Here is a 24797-nt window from a genome sequence, read left to right on the forward strand (position 1 = left end):
TTGGCTAGGAAGGGCCTGGGGCCAGAATGGAGGCAGCAGAGGGATTGCTGCAGGTCTGTCTCTAGGGTGACGCCTGGGAAAAGCATGAAGTCCAGCAGCTGATTGGTCCCTCAGAAGCCGTTCTCTCCACTCATGGCTGCCCGCTGAACAATCTTCTGGGTTGTGTGTGCAGATAGACAGAGACCGAGTCAGGCGTGGGATGGAGCTCTGGGGAAAGGGAGAGAAGACCCAGGGAAAGCCAGCAGGGTCAGCCCGAGAAGGGAGAGTGATAAACATTCCCACCGGGATTGCCATGTCCCAAGCACAGGGAGCTCACTGAGTTTCTCTGAAATGTGCTCTGGCAGAGCACAGAGTTTTTCAATGCCCCGGGTCTCGTCAACAATACAACCGACTGACTGACTCCCGAAGATCTCCAAGTACCTTACAGACAAGATCCTCCAATCCTCATTTTCTTTGCAGAGGGCGGGGCCTATTTCTTTGGTGTGTGTCCTCCGCTTCCATATGCAGGACACCTTTAGCAGTGCTGCTCTCCCTCCATTCCAAATGGACCTTCTGAGCTAGAAAGCTGGTTGTTAGGAGTGGGGCCCAGACACAGGGGCCGGACCCGAGGCACATCCAGGCAGCAGCAATGGCACAGCAAACTCTTCCTGTGGGAATGACCTTTAGCGTCTTCGTCCTTGAGTTAGCAAGACCCTGCAGGACTGAGGCATCTTGGTTCCCTGATTGTCGCAGGCAGGAGTCCAACTGGAAAAGTCCATTTCTCTTCTCCAAGGATGTGGGGCCTCAGGTTGCCCAGCAGAGGGGCCCAGGCCAATGGATAGGTGCTCTGAGATCTGGTTGAGACTGCATCAGGGCCTGAAGCCACCAGAATGAGGATTGGAGCTTCTGGAATCCAGGATAACCTCTGGAATCCTTTGGAGGTTGCAGAAGATTTTGAGGCAAATGCAGACTCTGCTCTTTACTTTTGAGGGGAAGCTACCATTTTCAGTTCAAGGGACAGAACTGTTGTGCCTGGGAAGGTGGACGGGTACCTATATTTTCTGCAGACCTGAGAACACCTGCTCCAGCTCTTGAATCTAGACCTGAGGTTCATTCAACCATTCAAGGTTATGAATGAATCGCAAGGTCCAAGGGACGCAGAACTAGAAGGGCAGGCAAAGACAGTGAACAGGGTGTCGGGGGAGAGAGATTAGGGAGAGAAGCCTAAATAAAACTGAAGGCCCTCTTGGACACCTTGCAGCACTCAAGTAACAGCTTAGCCAGACTGAACTGCATTTAGGTGGTAGCCCTCACGGTTATAGGTCTGCTCTGTTACATCCAGCAAGACTGCCCTTTTCTCAGGGAGTCCTATCCTGCTGGCTGCAGAGGGTTCTTGGCTGCCTGGCATGGATCTACAGTCGACAACCAGCTCTGGTCTCTTGATGGAAAGACAAATGCTCAAAATCTTTTACTAATTGTGGGGGTTCAGTCTTGCACCTCGAGGCATTTATTCTAAGTACTAATTAGGCCCACTAAATGTCTGATTGGTCCTTTGCAACTGCTATGAAGGTCAATAGAGAGAAGGTCGTGCCCTCCCCTCCGCTGAGGGAACAGGCTGCTCCGCCTGGGGCTTCAGGATTGGTCCAGTCCAGGGATGAGTAGTATGATCTCTCCCTTAAAACAGGGGATTACTAGAGAGAAAAACAACAAAAAACAAGAGTAAAACTTCTAGAGCCATGGGGAAAGAGAAGCAGCGTGGCTCAGTGGAAAGAGCACGGGCTTTGGAGTCAGGGCTCATGAGTTCGAATCCCAGCTCTGCCACTTGTCGGCTGTGTGACTGTGGGCAAGTCACTTCACTTCTCTGCGCCTCAGTTCCCTCATCTGTAAAATGGGGATTAAGACTGTGAGCCCCACGTGGGACAACCTGATTCCCCTATGTCTACCCCAGCGCTTAGAACAGTGCTCGGCACATAGTAAGCCCTTAACAAATACCAACATTATTATTATTATTATTAAAGACACTATCAGCCATTCAACTTTACTCTAATGTGGTTTTGATGGAAGAAGAAAGTGGGACCAGTCTCACTTTTTATTTTTTTTTAATGGTGCTTGTTAATAAAGTCGCTTACTATTTACCAAACACTGTACCAAGGACTGGGGTAGATACAAGGTAATTAGTTTGGACACAGTCCCTGTCCCAAATGGGACTCACAGTCTACATAGGAGGAAACAGGATTTAGTCCCCATTTTATAGATGAGGAAACTGAGGCACAGAGAAGTTAAGTGACTTGTTCAAGGTCACCCAGCAGGCAGGATGCAGAGCTAAGCTTCAGTGCCCTTCCCAGTGGAGAGGGCTGAGGGTGTGAAAATCTCCCTGGGAGGGCTGAGGGAGGGGATAAGAACATCAGTAAATAAAAGCAGACTCTATCTCAGCTCATTTAGATGTTGGATTTAGTACCTATTTATGATGAGGGAGTTCCCTGCCTGCAGGTGCTAACTTTAAATCCAACTGGAGATAGAAGACATAGTAGAGAGGTTAGGAAATAGCACAAACTCTATGTGCTAAAAGCAGAGCCAGTAATAACACTATGGGGCTTCACCAGTCCAGAGCAAAATCCAGACCCTTCCTGCCCCTTGGCATTCCTGGCCAGCTACCCCTGGGCCAGTGTTTTCCTCTCTTGAAAAGCCACACCACCTCTTCCTGTAGAAAATGGAGTTCCTAAAGGCCAAATTCACCAAAGAGTGGGCTGCTTTAGAACATAATGAACTTGTTGGGCTTCCAGGGTCATTGGGTCAGTGAATATCCAACTCAGAGAGGGGAAGCAAATTTTCTATAACCACACAGCAAAAAAGTGGTTCAGCTGGGAATGGATCCTCGGAGTCAGGGCTGCATCTCTGGCCCAGGTCCACTCACTATTATCCCCTTCCTAGCTGGGCTGGTCCCAAGGGGTGTCTGCCATGCTGGCTCCCCTCCCACTCTCTTGGATGGACTCAAGGGGCCAGTGGTCTCATATCAAGGACTGAGTGAAACAGGCTCCTTCCCCAGCCTATTTCTGGATGGCGGCAGAGTGAAGGGCCAGGGCCTCTGCCCCAGAAGGTCTCCATGACTGGTGAAGTTTGGTGGTACTGGGGGTGGAGCTTTGATCCACCAAGGATAGGGGGAAGACATTCTCTCTCACTTCTGAGCCTAGAGCAGGTTCACAAGGGAGAGGAGTCATCAGGAGCTCTGGGGAGCTTCCCAGAGCCAGGGGCTGTGTTGATGCAGTTGATGGATTTAGGGATTCTGGAGGTTTCCAGTGAGGGCAGCGAGGAGCTGGCAGTTGCTTCGCTGGAAAATATCATCAGGGGATTCCAGCCAGGATCATCAGAAGAAGAGAAGGTGTGAGCTGGGGAAGCAGCAAGGTGGACCCTTGGGGTGTGCGTGACCAGTCCACTCACCACTGTGTCATCATCGGTGTCCTCGGAACTGCTGATCACCACAATAGGATCTGCAATAGAAGTGGGCCGTCAGGTGGGAGGGCCAGAGGGGAACTTTGTGTGTGTGTGTGTGTGTGTGTCTGTCTGTCTGTCTGTGCACGTGCACATGCGCCTATGGGTAGGAGGAATAATAGTGGGATTCAATGGGTTTCGACTCAAGGACACCTTGGTGGAAGGGGAAACCCTGGGTTGAACTTGAGGAGTTCTGTACTGTTAGGAAACACTGGGGTCAACTTGCTGGTTGGACCGGTATGAGCCCCTGGGTCAAGCTAGAAGGGAGCCCAGGGCTTCTTCCAGGGAGCACCACTTTGCCTGTGCAGTTGTGCAGTTAACACATATAACTGTGTTATATGGCTGTATTATACTTTCCCAAGTCCACAGTACAGTGCTTTGCACACAGTAAGGGCTCACTAAATACAATTGATTAATTGGTCTTTGCAGATAATCACTATTGTAACCACATAGGGCTTTGCACTTTGTGGGTGCTCAATATTAAGCAAAGGATTGCAGGACACAGGGCTACATACTAAATGTAGGCTGGCCAATGACAGTAGGTATACCCATGGGACTGAACCTGTGTCAACCTGGACATGTAGAATATTGTAAAGGATGAAGACAGTGTATTTTGCAGAAAAATTCCTACACCTAAAGTGCCTCATTGGGGGAGAAGTGTTGGGACTCCAGACTCATCCCGTCCTTATCCGCTCCAGAATCTTTTCATTTTCCTCTCAGGTCCTTTTAAACACAGGTGCCGCTTCTGAGCTGTGAGACTTATCAGCAGGAGTCAGGGAGAGGGACACTAAGTGTTTAAAATAGAAATACTTATCACAGAGGCGTCTGGTGCTGAATTCACACTGGGCAGCAATCAGGTGCTGGCCAGAATCTAAGGGGAGGCTAAACAAGGGCCCTGTTTTTTATGAAAACGTCTACTAGATAGTGACCTGCCCACAATTAGTACTCAGGTAAGAGGGTATAGAGGAGATGAACTGCTCAGTTGACCTTCAAAGGACCTGGGGCTCTAGGGCCCAGGAGGGCTAGAATTCTGAGGGTACTACTAAGTATGTGTGAGTTCTTTAACCATGGGGCCTCCCGGCAATGCAAGGGAACCTGCCCCAGCCTGAGCACGGTGACCCCACCGGGTGTCCTCCCTACCTGATTCAGAGAAGTCAGAGAGCTCTGTTCACCTGGAGACTGCACAAGGGAGCCCTGGCCTGGGCTGAGCGGGCTGTCCTGGCTCTGCCGGGGCATTGGCTGTGAGCTGCTGGTGCCAGGCAGATCCAGGGAGTCTTGCTCCAGCTCGTCATTGGTCTTCAAATATCTGTCCCCAGCCTCCTCCTTTATGGCTTTCCTGGGGCTGTGGCAGGAGATGCTGGTCTGCACTGCTTTCCTCTTTAGAGTGGATGAGCTAGAGGGGGCCTGGGAAGGGGAGCAAACACTTTATACAACAACAGCAATAACAAAAATGATGGTGATGGTAATTTTGTGTTAACTGTGTGTCACACACTGTGCTAAGTGCTGGGGTAGATAAAAGAGAATCGGATTGGACAGAGTCCCTGTCCATACAAGGGCTCACAGTATAAGGGGGAGGAAGAACAGGTGTTTTAACCCCATTTTACATATAAGAAAACTGAGGCAAAGAGAGGTTAAGGGATTTACTCATGGTGCCATAGCAGGCAAGTGGTGGAGCTGGGATTAGAACCTTGGTCTCTCAGCTCCCAGTCCAATGCTCTAGGCTATGCTACCTCCCAGAACCAAGTTTCTTTTTATTATATAGGACTTTGGCCATGATCTACGAACTCAGAAAACGTCCTCTCTTTATTCTCAGAATCCCTCTGGCTGAGGGGAGTTGCCTCCTGTTGGACTCTGTGTGTGTGTGTGTGTGTGTGTGCGCGCACGCGTGTGTGTGTGTGGAGGAGGGTGGGGGTAGGGGAAACTAGTGGACAGAGACGGCCTTGCCAACTCCTGACCTAGGAAATGGAAGCCCGAAGCTTAGGAGAGACTACAGGGGGCAGAGGGTAGTGGGAAAGGGGTGACCAGACGTGGCTCTTACCATTCTGTCGTCAAAGCTGAAGGTGAACATAGGTGTGGAATGGACTTGAATCTTTGGCTTCCTGGATTCCTCATGCTGCAAGGTGACACACAGAAGAGACAGAAAAGGTCATGAAACTCAGCCCAGAGCTAACCTAAGGCACCACCTGGTGGAGATGAGGAGGATTCCTGGCTATAGCAACCCACACCAACCAGCCTGGAAAATAAGTATATTACAGCCAAAGGACCATGAAGCCCCAAATCAATGAGCTCAGCTGTCTTGCCCTTTCCCCTGGTCCAAACCATTGCCTGCTCTGGGGAAGGGGGCGAAAGAGCTTAGCCAGGGATCTCTCTTCTTTCCATCCAGGGACGTTGGGATGATCGAAGAGATAATATTTGGGCAGGGCTTGGAGCTTTTCTACAGAGGGTGGGTGCTACAGCCTTTCAAGGTCTTAATGTCGCTATCCATTACTAACAAATGACAGGGGTTCATGGGCCTTTTTTCATAGAGTGACAAACCCCTGAGTCCAAAGATGAAAATCAGCATTGGCCCACACACTCAGCCCCTCCAGCAAACCAGGACAGGCCCAGAAGGTATCAGTCAGGTTACCTCCGTGGAACCAAACAAGCTCTATTGTCCCTTTCTACTGCCGTGTTAAATACTGTCATAGGCCTGGGTGGCTGGGTGAGCACGGGGAGCCTGGTGGCTGCAGGCAGACTCTTGGCATTTGCTTTTTTTTTTTAATGGTATTTGTTAAGCGCTTGAGAAGCAGCATAGCCTAGTGGATAAAGAAGAGGCATGGGTGTCAGTTCTAGTCCCACCTCTGCCTTTAGTCTGCTGTGTGACCTTGGGCAAATCACTTTACTTCTTTGTGTCTCAGTTACCTCATCTGTAAAATGGGGATTAAAACTGTGCACCCCATGTGGGACTTTGTAACCAACCTGATTACTTGTACCTATCCTGGCAATTAGAACTGTGTGTGCCACATAGTAGCACTTAACAAATATCATTTTTAAAAAAGTGCTTACTATGTGCCAGGCACTGTATTAACCCCTGAGGTAGGAAAGGAGGGATTAGTCAGGGAAGGCCTCTTGGGGGTTATGTGCCTTCAATAAGGCTTTGAAAATGGGGAGAGTAATTGTCTGTTGGATATAAGGAGGGAGGGCATTTCAGGCCAGAGGGAGAACATGGGTGAAATGTTCGCTTTGAGATAGACGAGACTGAGGTTCAGTGAGAAGGCTAGTTTTAGAGGAGTGATGTGTATGGACAGGGACGTAGTAGGAGGGGGCAAGGTGACTGAGGGCTTGAAAGTCAATGATCTTCTTTGGGCACTTGTATCTGTGACCTAAGGGCATTTGGTGTTTGCTCCACTCTCGGTCCACAGCACTTATATACCTAGCTATAAATTGCATATTACAAATTATTTATTTATATTAATGTCTTGCCTCCCCAGCTCGACTGTAAGTTCACTGAGGGCAGGGAATACATCTACCAACTCTGTTATACTTACTCTCCCAAGCGCTTAGCACAGTGGTCTGCACACAGGAAGCATTCAATAAATGCCACTTAGGATGATGACAAAACTGGTGTAATTCCTCCTTGAGAGTGATGAAATTCAGGTCCAGAGTTTATCCAGATCCCCCAATTTCTTTGGGTCAAGCAATAACTGAGTAAAAGCCCTTTCCTCATCAACCAGGGACCAATGTGGCTGAGAGTCCCAGGGCATCATTTCAGTGTGAAGCATGATGAACATGAAGGCAGCAGCGATCTGACAAAGAGGTATGGTGTCGGGGAAGCCTAAAGTCCCACCTCCACCTGGGACTAATAGTTTGGGCTTGGAGCATGTCCGGTGGGAGCTAGGAACTCTTCCATGGTGCGTGCTCCAAGTTCTGAACCAGAAAGATCAAAAATGCTTGAACTTCCAAGGACAGGATAACAATAATAATAATAATAATGATGTTGGTATTTGTTAAGTGCTTACTATGTGCAGAGCGCTGGGGTAGATACAGGGTAATCAGGTTGTCACACATGAGGCTCACAGTCTTAATCCCCATTTTACAGATGAGGTAACTGAGGCACAGAGAAGTTAAGTGATTTGCCCAAAACCACACAGCTGACAAGTGGCAGAGTGGGAATTCGAACCCATGACCTCTGACTCCCAAGCCCGTGCGCTTTCCACTGAGCCATGCGCTTTCCACTGAGCCATGCTGCTTCTCTAAGGATGCCACTAGGTAACAAGAACCCCTAGTGCTCCTAAACCCAGGGGTCATAAGGCAGTTTTTCTGGTTGCTTCTTAAGGTGGTCCTGCCTCTCTGTCCTAACTAATGTGGTTGCTCTCTTGAGGGGTGGCCAAAACTGGCTTGTCCTGTAAGGCCCCCACCCATATGCCCCACTATGGTCTAGTGGGAAGAGTATGGACTTGGGAGTCAGAGGACCTGGCTTCTAATCCTGGATCTGTCATTTATCTGCTGTGTGACCTTGGGCAAATCACTTATCTTCTCTGTGCCTCAGTTACCTCATCTATAAAAACAGGGATTAAGACTGTGAGCCCTGTGTGGGACAGGAGCTGTGTCAAAGTTGCTTATCTTGTACCTACCCCAGCGCTTAGTACAGTGCTCGGCACATAGTAAGCGCTTAACAAATACCAACATTATTATTACAAGTAAGTGCTTAACAAGTACCATAATACCATGGCCACTGCCATCTGGGGAGGAATTCTAGTGTGACTTGTAGAACCCACCATGATGTTCTGTTGACTTAATGGCTCATGCACTGACACATTTGAGCTTTCAAGGATAGATCAATCAATCAGTCATATTTATTGAGTATCTTCTGTGTACAGAGCACTGTGCTCAGAGCTCCGGTGAGCACAACTGAGTTAGTGGCCACTATGCCTGCTCTCAAGGAGCTTACAATCTAGTGACATAGACAGATACTAAAACAGATCACAGGGAGAAGGAAGACATAGCATGTAAACACATGTAGATAAGTGCCATGGAAGTGTATGAGTACCCAGGTGCTTAGGTGATGCAGAAGTGCTGAAGTGGCAGTTGGGGAAATGAGAAAGAGTAATCAGGGAAGGCTTCCCGGAGGAGATATGATTTCAGAAGGGCTTTGACAATGGGGAAGCAGTGACCAGCCAATTGTGGAAATGGAGGGAGTTCCAGGCAGAAAGAAGGATGTGAGCAAGAGGCTGGAGGCAGGAGAGATGAGAATGAGGCTCAGAGAGTAGGTTGGAAGCATGCAAGTGAGGAAAGGAGAGGAGAGGAGAGGAGTGAGAATAAGTAGGAGGGGGAGAGCCTTAAAGCCATTCATTCATTCATTCAGTCAGTCATTCATTCAGTCAGTCAGTCAATCGCATTTATTGAGCGCTTATTGTGTACACAGCACTGTACTAAATGCTTGGAAAGCACAGTTCAGCAAAAAGAGAGACAAACCATGCACAACGAGCTCATAGTCTAGAATGGGGGAGACAGACATCAAAACAATTAAATGGGCATCAGTAGCATCAATTTAAATAAATAGAATTATAGCTATATATACACATCAAAACAAGTAAACAGGCATTAATATAAATAAAATTATAGATATGTACCTATATATAAAAGTCCTGTGGGGCGGGGAGGGGGATAGAGAAAAGGGAACAAGTCGTGGCAGCTGGGGGGGAACGGGAGCTGAGGAAAAGGGGGTCTTAGTCTGGGAAGGCCTCCTGGAAGAGGTGAGCCTTCAGTAGGGCTTTGAAGGGCTGTGGGGAAGTGTGATTGACCTGGAGTTTCTACTTGATTCATAGAGGAATGGGCAACCATTGGAGGTTTTTGAGGAATAGGGAGGGCTTTGCAGAATGATATAAAAAAAAAATCCAGGCAGCAAAGTGAAGTATGGCCTGGAGGCAGGAGAGGTTGGAGGCAGGGAGGTCAGTGAGAAGACTGACACAGTAGTTAAGGCATTATATGATGGGAGCCTGGACCAGGTTGGTGGCCATTTGGATGGAGTAAAGTCTTGTCAGGACCATGGTGGGACTCTCAGCACCTTCCTAAGAGCTGAAGCCTGAAGTAGTAGACTGCTGTTATCCCCCAATTTGCCCTTGGATGTCTGACCTTGGATTAGCCTGGGCTTAGTTGTTCATGGTGTTCCTGAGCCTTCTTGCTCTTGCTGGGCTTTGGAGCATAAGAAGGAAACAAACTCCTTGAAAAGGTTGCTCTGCACCTTGGAACTTGGAGCAGGTTCTTCTCCTGCCCGAGCTGGGGGCTAGGCCAGGACAACCCGGGAGAAAAGAAACCCCAGGAGCCGGGGTAGGTCATAGAAGGAGATCACTGGGGGATGGTGGGAGATGGGAGCAAGTCCCCAAGGGAGGGACTGAGATTCTTGGAAAAAGGGTAAGGGAAACAATTTGATCATATGCCTGATCTCTTTTTCACCTTTGATCCCCTCAAAACAGATTGCTGGAATGAACAAAATAGTGGATAGACCCCAGGCCTGGCCTGGGTTCCAGTCCCAGCTCTGCCACTTGTCTGCTGTGTGACTTTGGGCAACTCACTTAGCATCTCTGTGCCTCAGTTACGTCATCTGTAAAATGAAGATTAAAACTGTGAGCCCTAAGTAGGACAGGGACTGTTTCAACCAGATTATCTTGTATCTACACCAATGCCTAGTACAGTGCCTAGCACATAGTAAGCACTTAAAAAATACCATAAAAAAAGGCATCAGGGTGGAACAGGTTGTGGCCGGAGGAATCCCTTTCCCCGTTGCCTCGTCAGAGCTCTGAACCTCGGAATGGGAGTGAGACCTGACCCAAGAGCTCCTCGACTGCTGGCTGCTTCAGAACTGTGTGGGGAGAGGTTACTCAGTTACCCAGTTCCTCTTGCACCCTTCACCAGGCTGTTCCTTGGTAGCCCGGTGGGCCTTACCTGGCCTGGAGAAGGGGAAGGACTGGTCAAACTCACCCTTCCCAGGCAACAGGATAGAACTGGCCCAGAGCATGGAGAGACATCCACCTCTCTAGGGATGAAGCCGGTGATCTAGACTGTAAGCTGTCATCAGGGAATGTGTCTGTTACACTGTTATTTTGTACTCTCCTAAATGCTTAGTACAGTGCTCTGCACACAGTAAGTGCTCAATAAATACTATTGATTGATTGTTTTTAAAGGTAAAGGACTTCCTGGTGCTCGGGTTCTAATGATGGCATTTGTTGAGCACTTACTATGTGCCAAGCACTGTTCTAAGTGCAGGGGTAGATACAAGATAATCAGGTTGTCCCACGTGGGGCTCACACTCATAATCTCCATTTTACAGATGAGGTAACTGAGGCCCAGCGAAGTTAAGTGACTTGCCCAAAGTCACACGGCTGACAAGTGGTGGATCTGGGATTAGAACCCACGTCCTCTGACTCCCAAGCCTGTGCTCTTTCCGCTATGCCACGCTGTTTCACCTGGCCGCAGGATTCAGAGAGCCCTAATTGGAGGTGGAGTCTGCTGGGGTTGGGGGTAGGAACTGGTGGGACCTGTGAGGGATTTATAAACAAGGCCCAATTTCCATGGTCTAGTGAATTTTGAAATATACTAACCAGGCTGATCTAACTCTTATTCCTATCGCTCCTTTCCCTATAAAATGGACCTTATCTAGCCCAGAGAGGCAAAGACATGATTCCTAAAAGAAAATTGCACAATTTCCCAGAACAAGGCATTTCAGAATTTCACGACTCCAACAATCTCTAAATCCTTTCTTTAACTTACCTTGCCTCCATCCTGCTGCACTGACCTGACACTGCCCCTCTCTTACAATGCTTTTTCACACATCCTTTTCTTATTCCTATGAAGCAACAAACAGGAAAATGTATATTTGCTTTTCTTGGAGCAATCCCTAACCTTTTGATCACCCTGAACTTCCTTCCTGCCCCCACCCCATGACTCCTGGCTCCCTGCCCCAATTTCCCCAGTCATTTCCAAGTTCAGAATCCCAGCTCACCGAGTTGCTGTCCGTGGTAATGACAGTAAGTCCACCAGAGGCAGCATGATGAGTGCTATCTGGGTCAGCAGCATCTGCCAGAGTAAAAAAGAAGAGGGCAAACATGGGCTTATTCTTAATAATAATGATGGCATCTGTTACTCGCTATGTGTCAAGCACTGTACTAAGGGCTGGGGTAGATACAGATGATCAGATTCCACATTGGCCTAACTAAGTAGAAGGGAGAATGAATACTGAATTCCCATTCCACGTCCTGCCTCTGGCCTGGAACGCCCTCCCTCCTTAAATCCAACAGATAATAACTCTCCCCTGTTTCAAAGCCTTATTGAAGGTGTATCTCCTCCAAGACACCTTCCCTAACTGAGCCTCCCTTTCCTCTTCTCCCACTCCCTTCTACATCACCCTGACGTGCTTCCTTTGTTCTTCTCCCCTCACAGCTCCACAGCACTTATGTAATTTATTTATATTCATGTCTGTCTCCCCCTCTAGACTGTAAGCTCATTGTGGGCAGGGACTGTGTCTGTTATACTGTACTCTCCCAAGCGCTTAGTAGAGTACACAATAAGCGCTCTATAAATATGATTGAATTAATGAATGAATGAAAGATGAGGGAACTGAGCCACAAAGAAGTGAAATGATTTGTTCAAGGTCACACAGCAGGTGAGTCGCAGAACCGGGAATAGAATCCAGATCCGCTGACTCCCAGGTGTATGCTCTTTCATTAGGCCACATTGCCTCTCTTGCTCTTAAAAAATGGCTTCCACTTGCAGTGACGTCCCTGTGACTATCCGAGAATGGGACTGGAGAAACAGCCCTGGATGGAGAGCTGGGAACCCTAGATTCTAGACCCAGCTCTGCCGGCCTCTGGAGAGCCTTGAGCAAGCCACTGTACCAAGCCACTTAACCCACCTGGGCCAGTTTTTTTTTTAAATGGTATTTATTAAGGGGTTACTATGTGCAAAGCACTATATTAAGCACTAAGATAGATATAAACTTATCAGGTTGCACACAGTCCATGTCCCACATGGGATTCCCAGTCTCAACTGCATATATTTCCATTACCCTATTTATTTTGTTAATGAATTGTACATCGCCTTGATTCTATTTAGTTGCCATTGTTTTTACAAGATGTTCTTCCCCTTGACTCTATTTATTGCCATTGTTCTTGTCTGTCCATCTCCCCTGATTAGACTGTAAGCCCGTCAAACGGCAGGGACTGTCTCTATCTGTTGCCGACTTGTTCATCCCAAGCGCTTAGTACAGTGCTCTGCACATAGTAAGCGCTCAATAAATACTATTGAATGAATTTTACAGATGAGGTAACTGAGGCACAGAGAAGTAAAGTGACCTACCCAAAGTCGCACAGCAGACATAGCTGAACCAGAATTAGAACGCAGGTCCTTCTGACTCTCAAGCCTGTGCTCTATCCACTAGGCTACGCTGCTTCTCAGTTGTCCCCTGTAACCTCCTGCAGGGCAGGAACCATTTCTATTCTAGGCTTGTGAGCCCCACCCTCCCTCTGCAGGAATGCTCTGCCTTTGATGAATCCTCAGTCAGTTTTGTTTGCTGATGGATAGGCGGGCTGTTCTTTCTATTGCCATAGCTTAAAGAGAGGTAAACTGCTAACCCAAACCATTGATCAATCAATCAGTGGTATTTATTGAGCATTTACTATGTGCAGAGCACTGTACTAAGTGCTTGGTGGACTACAATACAAGAGTGGTAGACACGTTACCAGCCCACAACAAGCTTACAGTCTAGAGAGGGTAAGAGACATTAATATAAATAAATTATGGATAACTGTAGGGCTGAGGGTGAGTTGAATAAAGAGTGACAGAAGGGATTAGGAGAAGAGGAAATGAGGACTTGATTGGGGAAGGCCTCTTGGAGGAGATGGGTTTTTAATAAGGGTTTGAAGGTGGGGAGAGTGAAAGTCTTCCATCTTACCTCTGTCCTCGGTGACTCGGGCAAAGAGGGCCTGCAGTTCAGCTTTACACTCTTCAAACTCCACCTGGACCGCTGGTCTCATATCCATTGGGAGCTCTCTCTGGAGCCCCTCTAGGGCCTTTTGGATGAAGGGATACATCTCCAGGACCTCCTGGTCCGAGGCATAGAGCTGCATTTTTTCCACTATCAGCTCACCGGCCCGGATCCTCTTCAACACGGCATCTGTGTGCGTCAGCTTCCTCGCCATCTCCTCGTAGCCACGGCGGTACTGCTGGTCCACCATCTCCAGCAGCTCTCTCTCTTTGTCCTGGATCTGTTCCATCATCAGACGGACTTTGGAGCGGATCAGCTCCTGGGTCTCCAGCTGCACCTGACTCAAGCTGGCAGCTGCAGACTGGAGCTCCCTGTGGGCCGTGTCGAAGATATCCTTCTGGTTCCTCAGAGACTGGGTCATCTTCACCAGCTGCTCCTGCTTCAGTTGGATCTCCACACTGATGGCACAGTACTGGTCCTTGTGGGTGCTGTCCAGCAACGCACAAGAGCAGCAGATAGGCTTCGAGCACCCTCGGCAATAAATGCTGTTGAAACAAAGGTTATTCATCTCATGCCCAGCCAGCGGTCTACAACCATGTTTCTCAAGCTGCAGGTCAGGGCCGCCAAGAGGATTGTGGTAGACTTCTGAGGAGGTTGCAGACACCGGGACTACAAAAGACCTAATGGCTAGTACCAATGTGGGATATCTGAAAGGGGTGGACCAGCCTCCTTTCCCCCTGCCCAAGTCCCCATGCCACCCTGCCTTTTTTTTTTGGAGGGGGAAGGGAGGTAAAGATTAATATGGAGCACGAGGGGTGGGGGGAATCCTTGATGGGGCTCAAGTCTGAGAAACCAAATGCCTGGCACAGGGTTCTACCCATCGAGGGAACTCACTAAATAGTTGTGAACTGAACTGCTGGCCTGGATTCTAGTATGGCCTCTGGTTTCAAAGAAGGCATTGTGGCCTTCAGCTTTCCTCTGCAGCTGTCCCCAGGTGTAGGGCTGGGGAGTATGTGTGTTTTTTTGGGGGGGCGGGGGGCTGATCTGAAGGGTCAAGGAAATGCCATTGCCCAGGGAAGCTGAGAATAGGCCCATGTCTCCTGAAAGCAGAAACTCAAGGACAGTTACAAGAGGGAGAGGTCAAAGGATGCTCCAGCCATTAGCAGGCCCAGGGTGCTCTCATAATATCCTGACTGGATTATTGAATCAGCCTTCTCTCTGATCTCCCTTCCTCCTGTCTCTCCCCACTCGAGTCTATTCTTCATTCCACTGCCCGGATCATCTTCCTACAGTAACGCTCTGGGCATGTCACTCCCCTCCTTAAAAACCTCAGGTGATGGCCTATCAACCTCCACATGAAACAAAAACTCCTCACTCTTGGCTTCAAGGCTCTCCATCAACTTGCCCCCTCCTACCTCACCTCCCTTCTCTCTTTCTACTGCCCGCCCTGTACGCTCTGCTCCTCTGCCGCTCACCTCCTCACTGTCTTCCATTCACACCTATCCCGCCGTCGACCTCTGGCCCGCATCCTACTGCTGTCCTGGAATGCCCTCCCTCCTAACGTCCGCCAAACTAACTCTCTTCCCCTGTTCAAAGCCCTACTGAGAGCTCACCTCCTCCAAGAGGCCTTTCCAGACTGAGCTACCCCCTTCTCCCTCTGCTCCCCACCCCAACCTCTGCTCCTCCCCCTCCCCCCTTCCCCTCCCCTTAGCACTGTGCTCATTTGCATATATTAATTACCCTATTTATTTTGTTAATGAGGTGTACATCCCCTTGATTCTATTTATTGTGATAATGTTGTCTTGTTTTCGTTTCGTTCTGTTTAGCTCTGCTGTCTGTCTCCCCCGATTAGACTGTGAGCCCGGCATTGGGCATTAGATTGTCTCTATCTGTTGCTGAATTGTACATTCCAAGCGCTTAGTACAGTGCCCTGCACATAGTAAGTGCTCAAAAAATACTATTGAATGAATGAATGAATGTCCCAAGTTGCCACTGCAGCTGCCTCAAGGCTATAGGCTCTGCCCATATAGCAATGCCATAGAGCAGCATGGTCTAATGGATAGATCACAGGCCTGGGGGTCAGAAGGACTTGGGTTCTAATCCTGCTCTGCCACTTGCCTGCTTTGTGACCTTGGGCAAGCCACTTCACTTCTCGGTGTCTCATTTACTTCATCTATAAAATGGGGATTAAGAAAGTTAGCCCCATGTTGGATATGGACTGTGTCCAACCTGATTAGCTTCTATCTGTCCCAGTGCCTGGCTCATAGTAAGAGCCTAACAAACTCCATAAAAAAGGAAAGACAGGAAAAAACCCCTCCCATCAGGGGCACGCAGGGGCAGCCTCTCTGCCTCAGTCTCCAGTTCTGCTGCTCCCAGTGTTACCCCCGGGACCATTCACCCATTAGACTCCATGCTACCCAAGGTGGGGATAAGGGTCAGTCTTCCTCATGGGCCTCAGCCCACAATCCAGTCCTGGACCCCTGGAGGGGTACCCTGCAAGATCCACTAACTAATGTGACCACAACAGACAAGATCACCTGGTCAAGATGGGTGTCCGGTGGGAAGGATTAGGACAAAACAGGTTGTTGGTCTTCCGGGTAGCCTCGAGGAAGTCCTTGGCCGACTCGCTCCTCAGATCGTCCATTCTCCGGGCCTCGTGCTTCAGGAACCACTTGTGGGCCTCGAAGCACTTGCTGCAGATGAGTTGCTCACACTCGAAGCACCAGAAGACAGCCGGCTGCTTGCAGCAGTCACACACTGCCTCCTGAGCACCGATGATCTTGCGGTAGATGTCGATCCGGCGCTGTAAGCTCTCAAACAAGAGGTTGTCAGTACCGAGGGGGAGGGTGGCAGAGCAGATGGGGCAATGGCTTTCGGGGCCATTTGTCTCCAGGCAACTGGAACATAAGGTGTGCATGCAGGAAAGCAGCTTGGGGCAGTTGCCTTCAGTCTGGCAGCTGCTGCACTTCAGGAACTGGAACTCCTCTTCCATGACCTGGGAGGACCAGAGAATCAGAGTTGGGGGACCCTCAAGGGGTCATCCTTGTCCAGTTCTTTGCCTCCAGGCTGGTCACCTCCTGACCACCCTAGGCAGATTGGTGCTAAAAAATGCCCCATGACAAAGATTCCCCCAACCCCAAAACCCTCCAAAGCCTAAGACCATAAAAGCTGTCCAATAGCTCATCCAGACTGGTGATACTCAATCAATTGAATATATTGAGTGCTTACAGGGCACAGTACGGTACTAAGCACTTCAGAGAGTATAAAGTAACAGAGTTGGTAGACATATCCCCTGCCCACAAGGAGTTTACAGTCTAGAAGGGAAGACAGACATCAATATAAATAAATAAATTACAGATATGTACATAAGTGCTGTAGGTGGTCAGAAGAACTTGAAAATGGGGGCACATCTTAATAACAATTCAAGTATATATGGGTGGACTATTTGAAATCCCTAAAGTTTCATCTGCTTCCAATCCACAGTATTTACTGAATGCCTCTTCAATCAATCAAACAATCGTATTTATTGAGTGTTCACTGTGTACACAGTACTGTACTGAGCATTCATTCATTCAGTGGTATTTACTGAGCGCTTACTATGTGCAGAGCACTGTAGTAAGCGCTTAACAAATACCAACATTATTATTAACTGCACTACCCCAGATCACACAATCCCAACATTCCCCACCTTCTATAGATACATTCCCCCTTTGCACTTCCAGCCAACCGTAGCATTTCTTATATATCAATTTACATGCTCTACCTATTCACATATTTGTTCCTCTTCCCATCTTTCCTTTGACTATTCTATTAACATCTTGCTCTTCTTTATTCTTCCCACTAAATATAAATCATTTGTGTTTGCATACCTTTCCCATTAGCTCAACTGCTCCTTGAGGGCAGAAACTATGTCTTTCACCTCTATTGTAATAACAATGATGGTATTTGTTAAGTGCTTACTATGTGTCAAGCACTATTCTAAGTGTGGGCTTCTTAAGGTGGCATTTGGCACTTATTCACCCTGCCCTCTGCCCCATAGCACTTATGTACATACTTGTAATTTATTTATATTAATATCTGTCATCCCCTCTAGTCTGTAAAATCACTATGGGCTGGGAACATGTCTTCCAACTCTGTTATATTGTACTCTCCCAAGTGCTCATTTAGACTGTGAGCCCGTCATTGGGCAGGGATTGTCTCTATCTGTTGCCGAATTGTACATTCCAAGCACTTAGTACAGAGAGAGCACTGACTGTTAGAGTGGATTGAAGGAGAACATTAGATTGTAGAGGGTCATGGAGAGAATTGGAGGAGAGGAAATGGAGTCACTGGGCACAAACAACCTGCCGAAGAGCTTGAACAGGAAAAAAAGGCGGGACCTGGGGTGATAACTGGAGGGTACAGTGGAATCATGATAGGGTTATTTTTAGGATAGGAGAGATATGAGCATATTTGAAAATCAGGGGAAGGAACCATCGGAGAGGGAGCCATCAGGCCATCAAAAGATGTTGTGTGTGTGTGTGTGTGTGTGTGTGTGTGTTTGTCAGCTGGGGGTCGGTAAGGGAGGGTAGAGGAGGCACAAGGGCTTTTGTAAGTTGTGAAGGGATGGGGTGGGAGGTGCAGTTGGAGGGGGTAGATTTTAAAGGTGGGCAGGAGATCTCAGGAGAGATGGCTTAGGAAAGGTGAGAGAATGGATGGGGTAGGGGGTGGAAGGGGACTGAGAGGGAGTTGGGGGCAGGGGCGTGAGGGAAAGATTTTGGAGAGCTCGTGCCTTGAGGTTTCAATTTTGTCCTAGCTATGGACTCTTGTGGGCTATTGGCATGGGTGCCCCCTCCTCTTTACCTTGGAGAGTCATTCGTTCATTCATTCAATAGTATTTATTGAGCGCTTACTATGTGCAGAGCACTGTACTAAGTGCTTGGAATGTACAAATCGGCAACAGATAGAGACAGTCCCTGCCCTTTGACGGGCTTACAGTCTAATCGGGGGAGACAGGCAGACAAGAACAATGGCAATAAATAGAGTCAAGGGGAAGAAACATCTCATAAAAACAATGGCAAGTAAATAGAATCAGGGTGATGTACATCTCATTATACAAAATAAATAGGGTGATGAAGTTATATACAGTTGAATGGATGAGTACAGTGCTGAGGGGGTGGGACGGGAGAGGGGGAGGAGGAGAGGGAAAGGGGGGAGAAGAGGGTTTAGCTGTGGAGAGGTGAAGGGGGGGGTAGAGGAACCAGAGGGAAAAAGGTGGGAGCTCAGTCTGGGAAGGCCTCTTGGAGGAGGTGAGCTTTAGGGATTTGAAGAGGGGAAGAGAATTAGATTGTCGGAGGTGAGGAGGGAGGGCATTCCAGGACCGCCTGAGGACATGGCCCAGGGGCGGGATAGGTGAGACTGAGGGACGGTGAGGAGGTGGGCGGCAGAGGATTCATTCATTCATTCAATAGTATTTATTGAGCGCTTACTATGTGCAGAGCACTGTACTAAGCGCTTGGGATGAACAAGTCGGCAACAGATAGAGACAGTCCCTGCCGTTTGACGGGCTTACAGTCTAATCGGGGGAGACGGACAGACGAGAACAATGGCAATAAACAGAGTCAAGGGGAAGAACATCTCGTAAAAACAGTGGCAACTAAATAGAATTGAGGCGATGTACAATTCATTAACAAAATAAATAGGGTAACGAAAATATATACAGTTGAGCGGATGAGTACAGTGCTGTGGGGATGGGAAGGGAGAGGTGAAGGAGCAGAGGGAAAAGGGGAAAATGAGGGTTTAGCTGCGGAGAGGTAAAGGGGGAATGGCAGAGGGAGTAGAGGGAGAAGAGGAGCTCAGTCTGGGAACGCCTCTTGGAGGAGGTGAGTTTTAAGTAGGGTTTTGAAGAGGGAAAGAGAATCAGTTTGGCGGAGGTGAGGAGGGAGGGTGTTCCAGGACCGCGGGAGGACGTGACCCAGGGGTCGACGGCGGGATAGGCAAGACCGAGGGACGGTGAGGAGGTGGGCGGCGGAGGAGCGGAGCGTGCGGGGTGGGCGGTAGAAAGAGAGAAGGGAGGAGAGGTAGGAAGGGGCGAGGTGATGGAGAGCCTTGAAGCCTAGAGTGAGGAGTTTTTGTTTGGAGTGGAGGTTGATAGGCAACCACTGGAGTTGTTTAAGAAGGGGAGTGACATGCCCAGATCGTTTCTGCAGGAAGATGAGCCGGGCAGCGGAGTGAAGAATAGACTGGAGCGGGGCAAGAGAGGAGGAAGGGAGGTCAGAGAGAAGGCTGACACAGTAGTCTAGCCAGGATATAACGAGAGCCCGTAACAGTAGGTAGCCGTTTGGGTGGAGAGGAAAGGGCGGATCTTGGCGATATTGTAGAGGTGAAACCGGCAGGTCTTGGTAACGGATAGGATGTGTGGGGTGAACGAGAGAGACGAGTCAAGCGGAGCGTGCGGGGTGGGCAGTAGAAAGAGAAGGGAGGAGAGGTAGGAAGGGGCAAGGTGATGGAGAGCTTTGAGTGAGGAGTTTTTGTTTTGAGAGGTGGTTGAAAGGCAACCACTGGAGGTGTTTAAGAAGGGGAGTGACATGCCCAGAACGTTTCTGCAGGAAGATGAGCCAGGCAGCGGAGTGAAGAATAGACTGGAGTGGGGCGAGAGAGGAGGAAGGGAGATCAGAGAGAAGGCTGACTCAGTAGTCTAGCCGGGATATAACGAGAGCCTGTAGCAGTAAGGTAGCCATTTGGGTGGAGAGGAAAGGGCAGATCTTGGTGATATTGTAAAGGTGAGTCCGGCAGGTCTTGGTAACGGATCAGATGTGTGGGGTGAACGAGAGAGACGAGTCAAAGATGACACCGAGGTTGCGGGCCTGAGAGACGGGAAGGATGGTCGCACCATCCACGGTGATAGGGAAGTCTGGGAGAGGACCGGGCTTGGGAGGGAAGATGAGGAGCTCAGTCTTGCTCATGTTGAGCTTTAGGTGGCGGGCAGACATCCAGATGGAGACGTCCTGGAGGCAGGAGATGCGAGCCTGAAGGGAGGGGGAGATGACAGGGGCAGAGATATAGATCTGCGTGTCATCTGCGTAGAGATGGTAGTCAAAGCCGTGAGAGCGAATGAGTTCACCAAGGGAGTGAGTGTAAATGGAGAACAGAAGAGGGCCAAGAACTGACCCTTGAGGAACTCCAACAGTTAAAGGATGGGAGGGGGAGGAGGCGCCCTCGAAGGAGACCGAGAATGACCGGCCAGAGAGATAAGAGGAGAACCAGGAGAGGGCGGAGTCCATGAAGCCAAGGTGAGATAAGGTGTGGAGGAGGAGGAGATGGTCGACAGTGTCAAAGGCAGCTGAGAGGTCAAGGAGGATTAGAATGGAGTAGGAGCCATTGGATTTGGCAGGAAGGAGGTCATGGGTGACCTTAGAGAGAGCAGTCTCGGTAGAGTGGAGGGGACGGAAGCCAGATTGGAGGGGGTCCAGGAGAGAATGGGAGTTAAGGAATTCTAAGCAGCGAGTGTAGACGACTTGTTCTAGGATTTTGGAAAGGAAGGGTAGTAGGGAGATAGGGCGATAACTGGAAGGGGAAGTGGGGTCGAGAGAGGGTTTATTTAGGATGGGGGAGACATGGGCATGTTTGAAGACAGAGGGGAAGGAGCCATTGGAGATTGAGTGGCTAAAGATAGAAGTTAAGGAAGGGAGGAGGGCAGGGGCGATGGTTTTTATAAGGTGAGCGGGAATGGGGTCTGAGGCGCAGGTGGAGGGGGTGGCACTTGTGAGGAGGGAGGAGATCTCCTCTGAGGATACTGCAGGGAAGGATGGGAAAGGAGGGGAGAGGGTTGGTGGGGGGGAGGGGAGAAGGGGAGGGGTGACTTTGGGGAACTCAGACCCGATTGTGTTGATTTTTGTGATGAAAGAGGTGGCCAGATCATTGGGGGTGAGAGATGGGGGAGGGGGAGGAACAGGGGGCCTAAGGAGAGAGTTAAAGGTCTGGAACAATTGGCGGGGGTGACGGGCATGGGTGTCGATGAGGGAGGAGAAGAAGTTTTGCCTGGTGGAGAAGAGGGCAGAGTTAAGGCAGGAAAGGATAAATTTGAAATGTATGAGGTCGGCTTGGTGCTTGGACTTTCGCCAGCAGCGCTCAGCAGCTCGAGCATAGGAGCCTAGGAGGTGGACAGAGGAGGTGATCCAGGGCTGTGGGTTAGTGGAGCGAGAGCGGCGGAGGGAAAGGGGGGGGCGAGAGAGTTGAGATGAGTAGAGAGGGTGGAGTTGAGAGTGGAGATCTGATCATCGAGAGTGGGAAGTGAGGACACGGGGGGCAAGGTGGGGAGAGTTGCTTTTGGAAAGACGGAAGTCCTGGCTCCCCACTGCCCCTCCTCCCCCCTGCACTTGGGGCCATGGGAATGGGGAAATGGGGGAAGTGAAGAGAGGTGGGGGGAACGGAAAATATAATCTCCATTCCCCTTTCCCTCTTCTCCTCTTTCTTTTCTTTCCTTCTTCCTTTTCCCTTTTTCTCCTTCCTCCATCCTCGGGACTTCCCTGCCCCCTTCCCTCCTTTGTTCTCACAGTTCCCCTCTTTCCCAATCAGGCTGGCCCTGTGACTAGGCTGGTCCTATGACTATCACCAGGCTGGGCCTGCAACTTTATTGCTTTTTATTTTATCTCCTCACCACTGACACCACCTGCCCCTTCCTTGGCTTGCTGCCCCCAACCAGCTCCCAGGACTGATTATGCTGTGGGCCAGGCCGGAAGAGTCAGGATGAGGGAGGGTGACGGTGGTTCCCTCCCACGCCTTCTTTCTTGTCCAGGCTGGTCCCAGACCCTGCTTTGGCAGTACCAGGAGCCAGTGAGGGTTGCAAGCCAAGGAAGGCATGAGAGAGTGAGGGCAGGAGCAGAGAGACTTTTAGAAAGTTAAGCAGTGTAGGCCAAGCTGACCCAGCTGGAAACCATGAGGACAGGAGAGGAGAAGCAGGTATGAGGCCATCCCATTCTGGAAAGTCTCTCATGCAGGACTCAAGACCCCCAGCTTGCTGCAGAGCCTCTCCTAACCATGTGCATGCTTCTGAAATGTGAAACTCTGAGACGGAAGCTGAGGACTGCTGAAAATAAAAGTACCAGGGAAGAAGTCCAGTGCCATATCAGCAGTGGCCATCCTACTCACAACTCTGTGAAGATTTTCTAGTCAGATCTACCAATTATGAGGTCAAAATTATTCGAAGATTGCATTTATCATTTGTATGTACTCTAGTATTCTTACCACAAGTTCAGGAAGCCTCAAGTCGGACTTCCTGTAAACACATTTTAAGGCACCATCACATGGCACCGCCTGAGGGCATATGGCCTATGGCTTCTGTGCCCTCAGCTGCCACCTCTCTCTCTAATATAGTTATGGGTATAGATACACGGATGCAAATGAGTAAACCTAGGGGAGGGTGGTGAGCCAGGGCTGTAGCTGCACTGTAGGGGAACCCCGGTGGGTGGGCTAACGAGGTTCTGAGGCCAGAGCCGGAGGCTTCCCGGGGAAGAGAGCCTGGATCCGCGGTGGGAGGACGCCCCCTCACCCCGGACCCCTGCCTTCCTCTCCTTTCCGAGGCCCGACCTCTCCCCTGGGCTGGATCCCCGCCACACTGAGGCGGCTTCCCGGGAGGGTGGGGGCAGGGGCAGGACAGGGAAAAGGAGTAGGGGCAGGAGCAGGGCAGGGGCAGGGACAGGAGAGGGGCAGGGGAAGGACAGGGCCAGGAGCAGAACAGAGGCAGGGGAAGGGCAGGAGTAGGGACAGGACAAGGGCAGGACAGGGGCAGGGGAAGGACAGGGACTGGGGCAGGACGGGGGAGAGACAGGGGCAGGGGCATGGCAGGGGCAAGGGCAGGAAAGGGGGAGGGGCAGGGGTAGGACAGGGGCATGGCAGGGGCAGGACAGGGGGAGGGGCAGGGGCAGGACAGGGGCATGGCAGGGACAGGGGCAGGGGCAGAACGGGGTAGGGGCAGGACGGGGGAGGGGCAGGGACAGGGGCATGGCAGGGGCAGGGGCAGGGGCAGGACGGGGTATGGGCAGGACGGGGGAGGGGCAGGGACAGGGGCATGGCAGGGGCAGGACAGCGGCATGGCAAGGGCAGGGGCAGGACAGGGGCGGAGCAGGAGCAGGGGTAGGACAGGGGCATGGCAGGGGCAGGACTGGAGCCGTCGGAGGGGAGAGCGCAGCGTCCAGCGCCGAGCCAGGGTTGAGCTGGTTGCCCGCTACCTCCCCGGGCCCCGCCCCGCCCCCGCTCCTCTCCTCTCCTCCCTCTGCAGGCCAGGGGCCCCGCGCTTCCCCGGGCCCCGCACGGGCCTGCGGCCTCCCCGCACCCGGTGGCGGGACCTGCGGGGGCATCTGCGGGGGCACCTGCGGGGGTACCTGCGGCGGGAGGACCTGCGGTGGCGGTGGGACCTGCGGCGGCGGCGGCGGCGGCCGAGCTGTGGCGCGGAGCTTGGGTCCCGGGGGATGGAGGCGGGTTCCGGCTGGCGGAGGGCTCACAGAGTTTCGTTTCTGGAGGCTGACGCCGAACGGGGAGCCCGGCAGCCATTGGGGGAAGAGGGGGGCAGGGGCGGGCAGGGGAGGGCAGGGGCGGGGCTTCCCCAGCTTTCGCTTCTCGCGCTGGGGACCGCCGGGCTCTGTGCCGCTCTCCGAGGACAGCTAGGGGGCTCGCTGCGCTTTGGGGACAGTTGGGGACGTGCTGCTCACCGGGGACAGCCGGGGCAGTGCTGCTTTCTGGGGACTGCTGGGGAGCGTGCTGCTCTTTGGGGACAACTGGGGGGCTCGCTGCTTTCCGGGACAGCTGGGGAGCTCGCTGCTCTTTGGGGACAGTTGGGGACGCGCTGCTCTTTGGGGACAACTGGGGGGCTCGCTGCTCTCCGGGGACAGCTGGGGGGCTCGCTGCTCTTTGGGGACAGTTGGGGACGAGCTGCTCTTTGGGGACAACTGGGGGGCGCGCTGCTCTTTGGGGACAGCTGGGGCGCGCTGCTCACCGGGGACAGCCGGGGCAGTGCAGTTCTCTGGGGACAGCTGGGGGGACGCGCTGCTTTTTGGGGGCAGCTGGGGGCACGCTGCTCTCTGGGGACAGTAGGCTGTGCTGCTTTTGGGGGACAGCCGGGGCAGTGCTGCTCTCTGGGGACAGCTGGGGGCGCTTTGCTGTCCGGGACAGCCAGGGGCAGTGCTGTTATCTGGGGACAGCTGGGGGGCACGCTGCTCTCTGACGACGGCTGGGGGTCGCGCTGGTCTCCGGGGCAGTCAGGGGTTGTGCTGCTCTTTGGGGACAGTTGGGGACGCACTGCTCTTTGGGGACACTTGGGGACTCGCTGCTCTTTGGGGGTAGCTGGGGGCGCGCTGCTCTTTGGGGACAGTTGGGGACGCTCTGCTCTTTG

The 24797-nt window shown here is 51.1% G+C and overlaps 1 protein-coding gene across 1 annotated transcript; it reads right to left on the reverse strand.

The window, feature by feature from the left end:
* Positions 1-1454: 1454 nt before the first annotated feature.
* Positions 1455-23941, reverse strand: PML (PML nuclear body scaffold). The gene is made up of 8 exons (XM_029065530.2): positions 23791-23941; positions 15967-16424; positions 13397-13974; positions 11450-11523; positions 5507-5581; positions 4641-4872; positions 3418-3467; positions 1455-1670 (listed from the first exon to the last, which is right to left on the reverse strand). Exons 2-8 carry the CDS (start codon positions 16419-16421, stop codon positions 1668-1670), a joined length of 1467 nt encoding a protein of 488 aa, XP_028921363.1. The 5' UTR covers positions 16422-16424; positions 23791-23941; the 3' UTR covers positions 1455-1667.
* Positions 23942-24797: the final 856 nt, after the last annotated feature.

Source organism: Ornithorhynchus anatinus, chromosome 5, assembly GCF_004115215.2.
Source record: "Ornithorhynchus anatinus isolate Pmale09 chromosome 5, mOrnAna1.pri.v4, whole genome shotgun sequence".
In the NCBI taxonomy this organism is placed as follows: Eukaryota; Metazoa; Chordata; class Mammalia; order Monotremata; family Ornithorhynchidae; genus Ornithorhynchus; species Ornithorhynchus anatinus.